Consider the following 15,216-nt stretch of genomic DNA (forward strand, 5'->3'; position numbering starts at 1 on the left):
GTCTAGATGTGCCAGCATTGTCCAATTCAGCACACTATTAGCTGCCAAGTTCATACAAAATTAATTATGTTCAATGGAAAACAAATCTGTTGGCTCAGGCTGCTTGCTGTGTGAAATTTCCATCACGGTTTCATTAGTGCTACCAAGTATTACATTTTTTTTGTTACATTTGCACCCCGCGCTTTCCCACTCATGGCAGGCTCAATGCGGCTTACATATTATATACAGGTACTTATTTGTACCTGGGGCAATGAAGGGTTAAGTGACTTGCCCAGTGTCACAAGGAGCTGCCTGTGCCTGAAGTGGGAATCGAACTCAGTTCCCCAAAACCAGAGTCCACCACCCTAACCACTAGGCCACTTTGTTTTAATTTGTTTATCCAGTCTTTACATGCACGTGGATTTGCTTTTCAAACCCAAAGGTGAATCCTAAGGGTGGCTGAACAATTAGGTATAAACTATAGTGTTTCTGACTTTACTTGTTGTGGACCACTGTACATCTACTGTCTAGGATTCTGGAAGAAGGAAATGAGAAAATAAAAATAAGTTTTGGATATACTCTGTAGAAACTCGTTTACTTTTGCAACGTGTGTATGGATGCCTGTTCTGGTGTGTGCATGTCTATACATATGGCTATGATTTCTGAACATGTGGCATCATTAAAGGACAGATTTTTAAATGCCCAGTTGGGTATATATGCCAATCTCAACTTTGTTAAACATTTCACACTTATCCATCTACTTGCTCCCATGATATAATTGAATTATGTTATTCTGTTTCACTGTATTTTCAAATGTAAGCCACATGAAGACTAACTCAAAATAACCTATTCCTTAGCTGGGCTCTAGTATTACCATATTGAAAATGCGACCATACCATGCCTCTTTGGTTATGTTCCACTAATAAGTTAAATGATTAACTGGCTTTCTTGAAAGGATTACATAACCTTTGGGTGCATAACTAGGAACACAAACATATACTTATTTATTCAATATCACAATTCCTCATGTAAGGGAGAAGGGGGTGGAAGGAACACTGTCAGGAACTCCAGGGAGAGAACGCAGTAGAACCAGAGGAAGGGACAAAAAAAGACTTATTAATAAATACAGCTTAATAAGGCATTTTATACTTGTTATAAAGCAAGGTTGAGGGATATGTGACACTGCAGTAATTATTTTCCAGGATACAGTGATGTATGTTGAGAGGTTAACCACACTCAAGTCTACTGTAATGGCAAAATTTAAGTTATGGGATAATGCAACTTCATTTAAAAATGTTAACATTTCCAAGGTTTCCATAAGTGTGCATGCAGTTTATATTGATGCAGGACAGACTGTTTGCTTAGAAATCCATTACCAAGTGCAGTCTAGGGCATTATTTAGGAGTACTCACACCTAAATGCCTAGTGCCCCCCATGTCAACTCTGGGCCCCCCCCCCCAAACTATGAAGCCTGGCTACACCCCTGCCACACTCGCTAGTTTGTGCTCCACATTACTAACTCGCTGCTGAGCATCGTTGAGCTCCAGCCCCATATTATCCAGCCTCTCACAGGCTGAGTTTATTTTTTCAAGAAATTGTTGCAGCTTACAATAGACTGCAGCTTCCACAGCCACTGAGGCCTCAGCAATGATCTTGGCCGTCCATTCAAAGCTGACCGTCAGGCTGGGAGGACCCAAGCTCGCTGCCATTTTGGCCTCTCCCTGTTTGATACGCTCTTGATCTTTTCTCAGCGTTCTCGCGACCATGAAACTTCCATCCTTTGCCACCTGAAGTGACTGCCTTTTTTTTTTAAACTTTAATTTCTTATATACTGCCTGCAAACCTGAAAACTGTTGAAGTGGTGTACATTCAGGCAAGATATTTTTCTGACCCTAGAAGGCTCACAATCTAAGTTTGTACCGAGGCAATGGAAGGTTAAAGTCACTAGCCCAAGATCAAAAAGTGCTGCAGTGGATTTGATCGGAGCTCCCCTGGTTCTCAGCCCACTGCTCTAACCATTTGTTATTCCTCTACTGGGCATGGGGCGGAAATACAGGAGATAAACATGTCCTTTGATATGGACAGAGTGCCAAGGAGGAGACAGACACTGAACTGTGCACACACAAAAAAAAATAAGCAAGAGAGAAACTGAGCGGAATACGAAAGAGCAGGAAAGGAAAAACAATTACACACGAACAACAATGAGCAAGAAGAAACAATGTGAGAAGCAAACAGTTAAGACTGAAAAGGATTAAGGAAATCTTTTCTTTTGCTCTGTAATGCTGTGCTGGTAATCCTTTCCTTGGCCCTTAGATTTGGCTCTCTCTTGTAGTGGCTATATACTTCATCTATTCTCCATCCCTGTCTCTCCATGGGCACACACTGCCAAAGTACTCCTCCCAGTAACTTGCACTGATCACCAATAGGATGTGGGGAAATTGATACCTTGGTTTCTAGGCTTCAGAGGCCTGCGCTCCGGTTACAAGGCTGTACTCCTATGAGGCATGATCAGCTGAGAAAGAAATGTGTTGAAGTTGTGATATAACCTCTGATGCTTCCGATAAACTGCCAATTCTACCCCCGGTTCTTTGGCTATAGCTTATCATTTTGTAGTTCATTTATTTAACCCGATTTAGCCCTGGGACTAACATTTTCTGGGTTCTAGTACAGTGAGACAAAAAGCTGGATTTTCAAAAATATTCTCTGCTGCCAAACCTTAAGAAAAGCAGGGACAAACAGCTCAGTCAGAGTTTTTTTTTAGGAGACTCATGAATTTTCCATGATCAAATTCCCCAGTGGATTGTGAAAAAAAGCACTCAGCTGTGGTTTTGGTGGAATTTACAAAGCAGGCTGACATCACTTCTCCCTCCCCTAATCTCCCTCTTCAAGGAAGATAAATTAAAGCAGACATACAGTGCATATGCACTTTACATCCAAAAGTCAGAAAGCAGCAAAGCAGAACATTAAACCTAGTCCTTATGCACCAGCATCCAAACACCCGAGCATTTCCTAAAGGTGGTGCATTTTCTATCACAATTTCCGCACTGGTTTTCAGATTAAGCTCAGAAGACCTTCGGACATCAGAGCATTCTTCAGTCTCACATACAGAAGTTCTGTCAGAGAAATTTATGGGGGCCACCACTAATTCTTGGATCATTGGCTCTCCTCCAATTGTTGGGTTTCCAAATATGAGGGGAAAGGAGATGACGTCTGAAGCATAACTGTTCATGTAGCATAATAAACAATTTCCATCCCCACCCATCTCTCCGGTGTATCACTTATTCTCCTCTTTCTCCAACCCTGTGCCTGATCTTTCCAGCCTCACTCACTCTTCCCCTCACAGCTTCTATCCTTCTGACCATCTCTTGTACCTTCAGAGTGAAGATGGGTCAAGGTTTTGAAGAAAACAAATCAGAGGACATGATGAAGCTGAACTCTAGGAAAACATGTCGATCACCATACTTGACACTGAGAAAGAATACTTTCTGCCATGTTCCAGAATCTGTTTTCAGCTTTTTCTGATCACGGGTAGCGATACACCAAGCCCAACCTCCTCCTGACTGCTAAGCCTCTTTCCACACAACCAACTGTGCAACTTTAGAACTGCCAAACAACATAAGAACTAATAAGTTAACATCAAAATGTTAATTTAATAAGAAGACAATATTGATTTATCAGCTAAAACTAGAATTTAAGTGAGTAAATCTTATATGTTCAAACTGCGTGCCCTCTTTCCCCTAGCAAATTTATATAGGTAAAATCATGACCTATCTTGGTAAGAAAGGAGTCAACGCTTTTAACATTTTAGCCAGGTAGGGTCATATTCAAACACTACCAGGATAAATCTGCCCAGACAACTTGGTCTGCATAAATAGCCCTAGATTACATGAATAAATGCCATTTACTATCTGAGGAGGGACTAGGGGCACCAGAGTGTAACACCCCAGAGGCTGAACACCAAATAGCTTAAAATCAGCCAAAGCCTCTAACAGAATTCCCTTAGCACAGAGACAAAATAAAAATAGAAAAGATGTAAATAGATAAAGAGAGACTAATGGACTTGCTTCCTACCTGCTGGGAGACTGAGAAAATACTGAGGCTAGGGTCACATGACCAGGGCTCTTATTGGCTCTCTAGAGTCAGAGTTTTTTCTCAGTCTCCACCTTCTGGAAGGCGAGCACAACCCATCAGTCCAATCCTGGGCCGGTCCTGAGGGATGCTAAGGAAATGCCATTTACTATCTGAATATAGATAATTCAGTAAATTTACCTGCGTCTTACCTACTCAGTAGCATTTACCTATATTGACCTCTACAAGGGTAATTTTAAAACAGGCTACCTAGGTTATAGCCCCTACTTGGGCTCAATGTCTTATTTTTTTTTTTTAACTCGTCTTTATTAAGCCATTCAAACAGGTTATTTCACAGGAACAAGCAATTTTCTTGGCCATATATTTTACAACTTAACCAGTTTACCCCACAACCCCTCTCTCCTCCTCCCTTCCTTCCCAATCCCTTCCCATCCCCTCCCTTTCCACCCATTGCTCCTTGTGTCTCTGGAGGAGATAGATATATATTATCTACAGCTGGTTCAAAATTCTGCTTCTTGCTTGAGGCTGTAATGTCTCCCAAAAACGTTCCCAGGTCTGTCGAAAGCGCCTTCCCCTCTCAGACGAAAGGGAAGCACCCCCAAACACACAACGCTCAATCTGTAACAATCCTATCATTTGTGTGCGCCACATTCCAACTGTAGGGGCTGAAAGCTCCCACCAGCACACCAATATCGTTTTCTTACCCAACCAAATAGCTTTTTGAAAAATTGTTTAAACGCCGGTGGTGCATGTTTAGAATATCAGAACACATCAAACAAAAGTAATGGATGCATTTCAGTCCTGCGACCCCCAATAAAAATATATTGTTGACACTATCTGGCTCCAAAATTTATGTACCTGTGGGCATGTCCAAAACAGTACTGTATAGCAGGACTATGGAAACACTTTGGACATTCCCCCATGGGATTTAGCTTAGCTCTATACGCCCTATAGGGAGAGATGTACAAGCGAAGTGCAAAACGATATTGTAGCTCCCACAAGCGGTTAAAGGGTGTACTACACGATATGCTCAGGACATAATGTTTGAATTGCCCTTCAGACAATGTTACTCCTAACTCTAATGTCCATGCCTGTGCTAACTTTCGAAAGTCCAAGTCCTCAGTCGAGTCTTGTAGATATCTATGATGGTATCACAAGGGGACGTCATTCTTGGACCCCAAGGTGAGAGCTGAGTTCAACGTATCTTGCACATCCTCAGTCAAATTCGTCCAACCTACATTGGTAACATAGTGCTGAAGTTGTATGTAGGCAAAATGCGAATTGCCGTCCAATTTATATTCGTTTTATTTTATTTATTTGTTGCATTTGTATCCCACATTTTCCCACCTATTTGCAGGCTCAATGTGGCTTACAATGTTCCGTCATGGCATTCGCCATTCCAGAGTGAAAGATACAATTGGTGTTACGTAAATAACAAGGATGTCAAATAGAATTAAGCAAACATATATAAAAAGAGAGTATTCAGAATCTAAGGTTAAGTGGTGATGTGTTACAATTATGGATCATTATGGTATGCCGTGTTGAAGAGATAAGTCTTCAGAGATTTACGAAAGTTGGGTAGTTCGTGAATTGTTTTTAAGTTACGTAGGAATACATTCCACAATTTCGTGCTCACGTAAGAAGAGTTGGACGCATGTGTTAGTCTGTATTTTAATCCTTTACAGCTGGAGAAGTGCAGATAAAGGAATGTGCGTGATGATCTTTTAGCATTCCTGAGATTTTGTAAACCCACCAAAGGTTTTAACATAGTAACATAGTAGATGATGGCAGAAAAAGACCTGCACGGTCCATCCAGTCTGCCCAACAAGACAACTCATAATTGCTGCTTTTTGTGTATACCCTACTTTGATTTGTACCTGTGCTCTTCAGGGCACAGACCGTATAAGTCTGCCCAGCACTATCCCCGCCTCCCAACCACCAGCCCCTCCTCCCAACCACCGGCTCTGGCACAGACCGTATAAGTCTGCCCAGCACTATCCTCACCTCCCAACCACCAGCCCTGCCTCCCAACCACCGTCTCTGGCACAGACCGTACAAGTCTGTCCAGCACTATCCCTGCCTCCCAACCACCAGTCCCGCTGCCCACCACCGGCTCTGGCACAGACCGTATAAGTCCCCAGCACTATCCCCGCCTCCCAACCACCAGCCCTGCCTCCCGATCTTGACTAAGCTCCTGAGGATCCATTCCTTCGGCAAAGGATTCCTTTATGCTTATCCCATGCATGTTTGAATTCCGTTACCGTTTTCATTTCCACCACCTCCCACGGGAGGGCATTCCAAGCATCCACTACTCTCTCCGTGAAAAAAAATACTTCCTTTAATTTCCCTTCTTCATTTAGCAGCTGGTACAAATACAATATTCTCTGCTTCCTCCAGCAGGCAAAAACCAAAGAAGTCATGCCCACCAGAAAGTCCAGGTTTCGACATATCGCCAGATATGGCGTTGCTGCAGCAGAAAAATTATGTCTCCTACACAGCCACCTCCAGGCAGCCCTAGCTGTAAGGAAAATTGGGTTATGATGTATCACTACATCTGAAATGCATGGAATGGTGTGCAGAAGCCAACTCCTATGTACCCCTGGTGAAAGAGCGCCTTCAACTAAATTAGCCGAGAATGCACTCGATCCCATCAGCCAGTCTTGTATGTGTCTCATGGAACATGCTATAGTTAGATAGCAGATATTGAGAAGTCCCAGTCTTCCACCCGCCCTGGGTTTCTGTAGAACCGTAATCAGTAGTCTAGGGCACTTCCCTCCCCATAAAAACGTCTGAGTGGCCCTGTTCAATTGATGCTCCTCCTGTCATTTTAAAAATAATGGTAACATCTGAAAAACATAAAGCCACCGAGGAGCCAGCATCATATTAAACAGTGAAACCCGTCCCAACAGGGTCAGGGGCTGTGCCGCCCAGAGGCATAACCATTGCTTTGTAGAACTCAATAAAGGCCTTACATTTTTGTCGTATGGCTTCTGTAGGTCTATTGGAATAGTAACTCCCAAATATTTAATCTGTTGGGTAGCCCAAAGTAGGGGAATTGCCCTTTCCAATCCCGAATTAGCTCTGGACAAGATGGAAATGCTAAAGATTTTTGTAGATTTAGTCTAAAACCAGATAGCGTTCCATACTCCTCAACAGCCTGTAGCAAATGCGTGAGCTAATTTTGTGGGTCCTCCAATGTCAACACTTTTATTGTATGTTCTCGGATATGAACCCCGGTTATCTCCTCCGCCCTTCTGATTGTACATAGAAGGGGTTCTAACGCTAGCAAGAACAACAGGGGGGACAGCGGGCATCCCTGCTGCGTTCCCTTTCCAATTGAAAAATCAGGGCTTTACTCCATTTACCAGTAGAGGAGTGTGGTAGCCGTGTTAGTCCACTCTTAAGGTTATCAATAGAAATCAAACAAAATAAAACATGGAAAAGAAAATAAGATGATACCTTTTTTATTGGACATAACTTAATACATTTCTTGATTAGCTTTCGAAGGTTGCCCTTCTTCCTCAGATCGGAAATAAGCAAATGTGAAAACATTCAAGCATTACTATGACAGTCTGACAGGGTGGGAGGATGGGGGTAGGTAGGAAGTATGCATGGGGACATCAAAGCATATCAGTACATACTGGCCTTCCGACAGCCACCCAATTTAAAACACAAGCTAATCAGAAGTAAACTTCCTTCACAGACTGAAAAGGAACAGAAGGGCACACTTCCCTGTAATTTATCCAGTTGCAAACTATGCCAAAATATTTCACAGGACCCCAAAGTCATCCACAAAGGAAAGATATTCAACATAAAGGGATCTTTCACTTGCTCATCTTCCAATGTGGTATATATCATTCAGTGTAAAAAATGTAACGAAGGATGCTATATTGGAGAAACAGGCCAGATGCTTAAGACAAGATTCAATTTACATAGACATCATATGAACAATACTGGTGCCAGCAGGGTTCCCACGCCTGTTGGGCAACATTTTACAGGACCAGGACACTGTACCAGTGATTTCACAGTGAGAATCCTCAAAGGTAACTTTAAAACCATACAAGAACGTAAGACCTTTGAAGTCAGAAGGATTGAATATTTTAACACCCAACAGAAAGGACTTAACAAGGATCTGGGGTTCCTAGCCCATTATAAACCATAAAGCTGTATGTCTCTGTTGATCACCCTCCCCTCACCTATCCACACCCACCCTGTTAGAATATCAATGATATGCTTTGATGTCCCCATGCATACTTCCTACCCACCCCCATCCTCCCACCCTGTCAGACTGTCATAGTAATGCTTGAATGTTTTCACTTATATACACTGTCAGCTAGCACATTTGCTTATTTCCGATCTGAGGAAGAAGGGCAACCTTCGAAAGCTAATCAAGAAATGTATTAAGTTATGTCCAATAAAAAAGGTATCATCTTATTTTCTTTTCCATGTTTTATTTTGTTTGATTTCTATTGATAACCTCCATTTACCAGTAACTTCGCCCTGGGGTCTGTGTATAATGTTAGGATTGCCTGTAGGTACCAGCCCTGGAGTCCAACCCACCTGAGTATGGCAAATAAAAAAGGCCATAGCACTAGGTCAAAGGCCCGCTCTGCATCTAGACTCACTACTAGCTGTGGAGTACCGGTCGTTTGACCCTGTATCATTGCTGTTAATAGTTTCCGGACATTTATCACTGACTGGCGACCTCTCACAAAACCAACCTGATCCTCTCCAATCAATGTTGGGAGAAACGGCGCCAATCGATCTGCCAGTATCCTTGACAATATCTTTAAGTCCACATTTATTAGCAAAATTGGTCGATATGCATGTGCCTGTGTGGGGTCTCTTCCTGGAGTGTGAAAAGGGCAGTGTTGGCATAAGGGGGCAATTCCCTTCCTTCTATCACAGTATTATAATAATCTAGAAGGGGACATATTAGTTGATTCTGCAAAAGTTTATAAAACTCTCCTGTGAACCCATCGGCCCCTGGGGCCGAAAAAAGCTTTAACGCATAATCGCCTTTTGTACTTCTTTTGCCAACAGCGGCTGGTTGAGAGTCTCTACTGTTTCTAGGGACAGACTAGGCAGCCCCAAGGCCTTCAAGTATGCTTATATCTTTGCCTCCTCCCTACTATCCTCTTTGGTTGAATCATAAAGACCTGTAAAGTGACGGAGAAAAATCTCAGAAATTTCCTCTAAATTAGTGGCAATCAATCCTTTTTCATTACATAAAGCTGGTGTGAAAAGCAAAGATACTTTACCTGTAGCAGGTATTCTCCGAGGGCAGTAGGCTGATTGTTCTCACATGTGGGTCGACGTCCGTGGCGGCCCAGGAATCGGAAAAAAAATTTTGCAAGCAAAATAATAAAGTCTTTCCAGAGGGTTCCGTCGCGCGAGGAACGCAAACCGCGCATTCGCGAACGACTTCCTGCCCACCGCGCAAGCATGCCTCTTTAGTTTAATCAAAAAGCAAAAAACAAGAACAACAACTCCAAAAGGGAGGAGGGCGGGTTTGTGAGAACAATCAGCCTGCTGACCTCGGAGAATACTTGCTACAGGTAAGTATCTTCGCTTTCTCCGAGGACAAGCAGGCTGCTTGTTCTCGCGTGTGGGGTATCCCTAGAAACCAGGCTCACTCAAAACAATGAACATTGGTCAATTGGGCCTCGCAATGGCAAGGACATACATAGATTGACCTGAAATCAAAATCAACTAACTGACAGTGCAGCCTGGAACAGAATCAAAATGAGTCTAGGGGGGAAGAGTTGGATTCTAAACCCCGAACAGATTCTGCAGCACCGCCTGCCCAAACAGACTGTCGCGTCGGGTATCTTGCTGAAGGCAGTTATAAGATGTGAGTGTGGACTGATGACCACGTTGCAGCCTTGCAAATCTCTTCAATGGAGGCCAACTTTAAGTGGGCCACTGACGCAGCCATTATGAGCCGTGACATGACCATGTACAGTCAGCCCAACTTGGGCATCAGTGAAGGAAATGCAATCTGCTAACCAATTAGAAATTGTGCGTTTTCCGATGGCGACTCCCCTCCTGTTGGGGTCGAAAGAAATAAACAACTGGGCGGACTGTATGAAGGGCTTTGTCCACTCCACATAAAAGGCCAATGCTCTCTTGCAGTCCAAGGTATGCAAACTGCTTTCACCAGGGCGGGTATGAGGACAGGGAAAGAATGTTGGCAAGACAATTGATTGGTTCAGATGGCACTCCGACACAACCTTTGGCAGGAACTTAGGGTGCGTGCGAGGACTACTCTGTTGTGATGAAACTTGATATAACGTGCATGAACTACCAAGGCCTGAAGCTCATTGACTCTACGAGTTGAAGTAACAGCCACCAAGAAAATGACCTTCCATGTCAAATACTTCAGATGGCAGAAATTCAGTGGTTCAAAAGGAGCTTTCGTCAGCTGGGTGAGAACGACGTTGAGATCCCATGACACTGGTGGAGGTTTGACAGGTGGCTTTCACAAAAGCAAACCTCTCATGAAGCGAACAACTAAAGGCTGTCCAGAGATAGGCTTACCCTCTACACGGCGATGATAAGCACTAATTGCACTAAGGTGAACTCTTACAGAGTTGGTCTTGAGATCAGACTCTGACAAGTGTAGAAGGTATTCAAGCAGGGTCTGTGTAGGACAAGAAACAGGATCTAGGGCCTTGCTGTCGCACCAAACGGCAAACCTCCTCCATTTGAAAGAGTAACACCTCTTCATAGAATCTTTCCTGGAAGCAAGTAAGACCCGAGAGACACCCTCTGAAAGACCCAAGGAGGTGAATTCTAAGCTCTCAACATCCAGGCCGTGAGAGCCAGGGACTGGAGGTTGGGATGTAGAAGCAACCCCTCGTTCTGAGTGATGAGGGTTGGAAACCATTCCAATCTCCACGGTTCCTCGGAGGACAACCCCAGAAGAAGAGGGAACCAAATCTGATACGGTCAGAAAGGAGCTATCATAATCATGGTTCCGCAATCTTGTATGAGTTTCAGCAAAGTCTTCCCTATTAGAGGTATGGCCTGATCCCCAACGCAGGAGAAAGGCATCTGATGCTAGTCTGTCGTGGGCCTGAAGCCTGGAACAGAACTGAGGGACCTTGTGATTGATCTGAGTGGCAAAAAATCCACCGAGGGGGTGTCCCACACTCAGAAGATCTTGCGGACAACGTCCATGTTCAAAGACCACTTGTGAGGTTGCATTACCCTGCTCAGTCTGTCGGCCAGACTGTTGTTTACGCCTGCCAGATAAGCGGCTTGGAGAAACATTTCATGACAGCGAGCCCAAAGCCACATCTGGACGGCTTCCTGACACAGAGGGCGAGATTCGGTGCCCCCCTGCTTGTTGGTATAATACATGGCAACCTGATTGTCTGTCTGAATCAATATAACTTGGTTGGACAGCTGGTCTCTGAAAGCCTTTAGAGCGTTCCAGATCGCTCGCAATTCCAGGAGATTGATCTGAAGACCTTTTTCCTGAAAGGACCAAGCTCCTTGAGTGTGAAGCCCATCTACATGACCTCCCCACCCCAGGAAGGATGGATCCATCGTCAGCACTTTCTGTGGCTGAGGAATTTGGAATGGACGTCCCAAGGTCAAATTGGACCGAATCGTCCACCAACGCATGGAATTCCGAAAGTCGGTGGACAGTTGGATCACATCCTCTAGACTTTCTGCAGCTTGATACCACTGGGAAGCTAGGGTCCATTGAGCTGATCTCATGTGTAGGCATGCCATGGGAGTCACGTGAACTGTGGAGGCCATGTACCCCAGAAGTCTCAACATCTGCAGAGCTGAGATCTGTTGAGACGCTCAAACCAAGGACACTACGGACAGGAGGTTGTCTGCCCTCGCCTCGGGGAGATAACCTCGAGCTGTCTTTGTGTTCAACAGTGCTCCAATGAATTCCAATTTTTGAACTGGTTTGAGATGGTACTTGGAATAATTGATCACGAACCCCAGAAGTTCTAGCACCTGAATAGTTATTTGCATGGACTGTAGAGCGCCTGCCTCCGAGGTGCTCTTCACCAGCCAATCGTCGAGATAAGGAAACACATGCACTCCCAGTCTGCGTAGCGATGCTGCGACTACCACCAGGCACTTTGTGAACACTCTGGGCACAGACGCCAGACCAAAGGGCAGTACACAGTTTTGAAAGTGCTGAATTCCCAGCCGAAATCGAAGGTGAGCTGGGAGTATCGAGATGTGAATATAAGCATCCTTTAAGTCCAGAGAGCATAGCCAATCATTTTCCTGAATCATGGGAAGAAGGGTGCCTAGGGAAACCATCCTGAACTTTTCTCAAACCAGATAATTGCTCAGGCCCTTTAGGTCTAGGATGGGACACATCCCCCTGTTTTCTTTTGCATAAGGAAGTACCTGGAATAGAATCCCAGCCCTTCTTCCCCTGGTGGAATGGGTTTGACTGCACTGACCTTTAGAAGGGCAGAAAGTTCCTCTGCAAGTCCTGCTTGTACTGGGAGCTGTAAGAATGAGATCCTGGTGGACAATTTGGAGGTTTGTATTCCAGACTGAGGGTGTATCCTAACCGGACTATTTGAAGAACCCACTGGTCAGAGGTTATGAGAGGCCACCTTTGGTGAAAAAACATCAACCTCCCCCTTACTGGCAAGTCATCTGGTACTGAGGCTATGCTGAACTGGAGCCAGTCAAAAGCCCGTTCCTTGATTTTGCTGGGTAGCAGAGTGGGCCTTAGTCGCATGCTGTTGACGAGAACGAGCACGCTGGGGCTGAGCCTGGGCGGGCTGCCGTGAAGCAGGAGTGTACCTATGCCTAGAGTAGGAATAGGGGGCACTTCTCTTCCTTCCAAAAAACCTCCTAGATGAGGAGGCTGTAGCAGAAGGCGCCCGGTGGGTGAGAGAATACATAGCATCATTATGCTTCTTCATCTGATTAACGAGATCCTCTACTTTCTCTCCAAAAAGATTATCCCCCCGGCAAGGAACATCCGCCATCTGTTGCTGGACAGAATGATCCAGGTCAGAGACACGCAGCCATGAGAGTCTGCCCATCACTATACCTTGAGCAGCGATCCTGGATGACACGTCAAAAGTACCCCTGCCCAGGAACTTGTGACACGCCTTCTGCTGCCTAACCACCTGGCGAAAAGGCTCGGCCAACTCCGTATGGAGTGCATCAACCAAGCTGGACAGTTGAATTATCGAGTCCCGCAAGTGTACGCTCGTGAAGAGCTGATATGACTGGATCTTGGCAGCGAGTATAGCGGCCTGATACGTCTTTCTCCCAAAAGAGTATTTTGGCCACAGCGAACAAATTTTTACAGCTGAAGCCTCAGGGTTTTTTGCCTATGATGAAGAGAGGACAGTTTGTCCGTTCAGCTTGTTGAGACTTATTGAATAGTCCCCAAGCTCTTTGAGGATGATTGTTATTTCATATTGCATGGATTTGTTTTTCTTTTTTGGTATTTTAGAATGCACATGCAATACTTTGCAACTCTGTCTGCACTCTGCCCACATCCCAACAATGCCTAAAGTAAAAGTATGCATGTGCATGCCATCACGGGTTCTTTTAGACCTGGTGCAATTTCATAAGAGCCATTTTACTAGCATATATGACTTTATGAAATTACCCCTCCGTCCAGCCTGGATCAGTCCCTGCTCGCTTGTGTATCTGCATGGAAAATTCTAATGAGATATACTGTACTACCAATTCTCTATATTAATTGGCAACTGAGGAAAAAAAAAGGTCTCATCTTATTGTCACCTTTGTACTGGCAACACCAATCTCTGGTCCAGCGTTGATATGCACACCACAGTCCGTCTCTCGGGATATGGAGCTGCCAACAGTATTGGTGATTCCCACTGTCAAAGCTCCACGCTCCTTGCAGTACCGAAGGGCCAGAAGTGTATCCGCTGTCTCACCTGCACAGACACAATTACAGGATGACCAAGTTAGTTACAGGATGGTTCAAAGAAACCATTCTATTAGTCCTGTTGTAGTAAGTGTTGCCATACTGGGACAGACCTAAGGTCCATCAAGCCCAGTATCCTATTTCCAACAGTGGCCAAGTAAAACAGATTTTATGCTACTTATCCTAGAAATAAGCAGTGGATTTTCCCAAGTCCATCTTAATAATGGCTTATGGACTTTTAAGAAATAAAACCCTGCTAAGCTAACTGCTTTTACCACATTCTCAGGCAACGAATTCCAGAATTTAATTACATGCTGAGTGAAGAAATATTTTCTCCGGTTCATTTTAAAAGTAGCTTCATTGTATACCCTCTAGTCCTTCTATTTCTGGAAAGAGTGAACAATCGATACACCTCTACCCGTTCTACTCCACTCAATATTTTATAGATCTCTATCATATCTCCCCTCAGCCGTCTTCTCCAAGCTGAAAAACCCTAGCCTCTTTAACCTTTCCTCATAGGGAAATCATCCCATCCCTTTATCATTTTCGTCGCCCTTCTATTTCCAGTGTATGAACGTGTACCCAACATAGAAACATGACGGCAGATAATGGCCATAAGACCCATCCAGTCTGCCCATCCTCTGTAACCCCTAATTCCTAATTCTTCCTGTTCCTAAGTGATCCCACATGCTTATCCCATGCCTTTTAAAATTCTGGAACAGTCCTTGACTCCACCACCTCCACCGGGAGGCCATTCTACGCCTCCACCACTTTTTCTGTGAAATAATACTTCCTTAGGTTACTCCTAAGCCTATTCCCTCTTAACTTTGTCATATGCCCCCTCATTCCAGAGCTCTCCTTCATTTGAAAAAGGCTCTCTTTCTGTGCATAAATGCCCTTGAGATATTTAAACGTTTCTATCATATCTCCTCTCTCCCTCCTCTCTTCCAGCGTATACATGTTGAGGTTCATAAGCCTGTCCCTATAATATTTGCATTCAAGACCGCTTACTAATTTCGTAGCCATAGTTGTCATGCAGTTACTGGAAACTATTTGAGGGTGATTTTATAACAGAGCAAGTAGGTGCCTATTTAGGCACTGTTTGATAGAGACATAGATGACTATAGGTCTTTATAAAATATTAGTGTAAGTTGCAGAAATCACGCCTACCTTGCAGGCAAAGACAGTTATACTTGCTCCCTAATGTAAATATTCGTGCTTAGATTTTTCAAGTACATACATAGATGAGC

The 15,216-nt window shown here is 44.2% G+C and overlaps 1 protein-coding gene across 2 annotated transcripts in view; it reads right to left on the reverse strand.

Annotated features, from left to right (window-relative positions):
* Nucleotides 1-15,216, reverse strand: part of GFPT1 (glutamine--fructose-6-phosphate transaminase 1) — a 137,032-nt gene that overhangs the window by 38,496 nt on the left and 83,320 nt on the right. For both annotated transcript variants that reach the window (XM_030201865.1, XM_030201864.1), the window contains one exon: nucleotides 13,819-13,976. In XM_030201865.1, coding sequence (XP_030057725.1) covers nucleotides 13,819-13,976 — 158 coding nt within the window. The remainder of the gene's footprint in view (nucleotides 1-13,818; nucleotides 13,977-15,216) is intronic.

This window comes from Microcaecilia unicolor, chromosome 4 (genome assembly GCF_901765095.1).
Source record: "Microcaecilia unicolor chromosome 4, aMicUni1.1, whole genome shotgun sequence".
Classification (NCBI taxonomy): domain Eukaryota; kingdom Metazoa; phylum Chordata; class Amphibia; order Gymnophiona; family Siphonopidae; genus Microcaecilia; species Microcaecilia unicolor.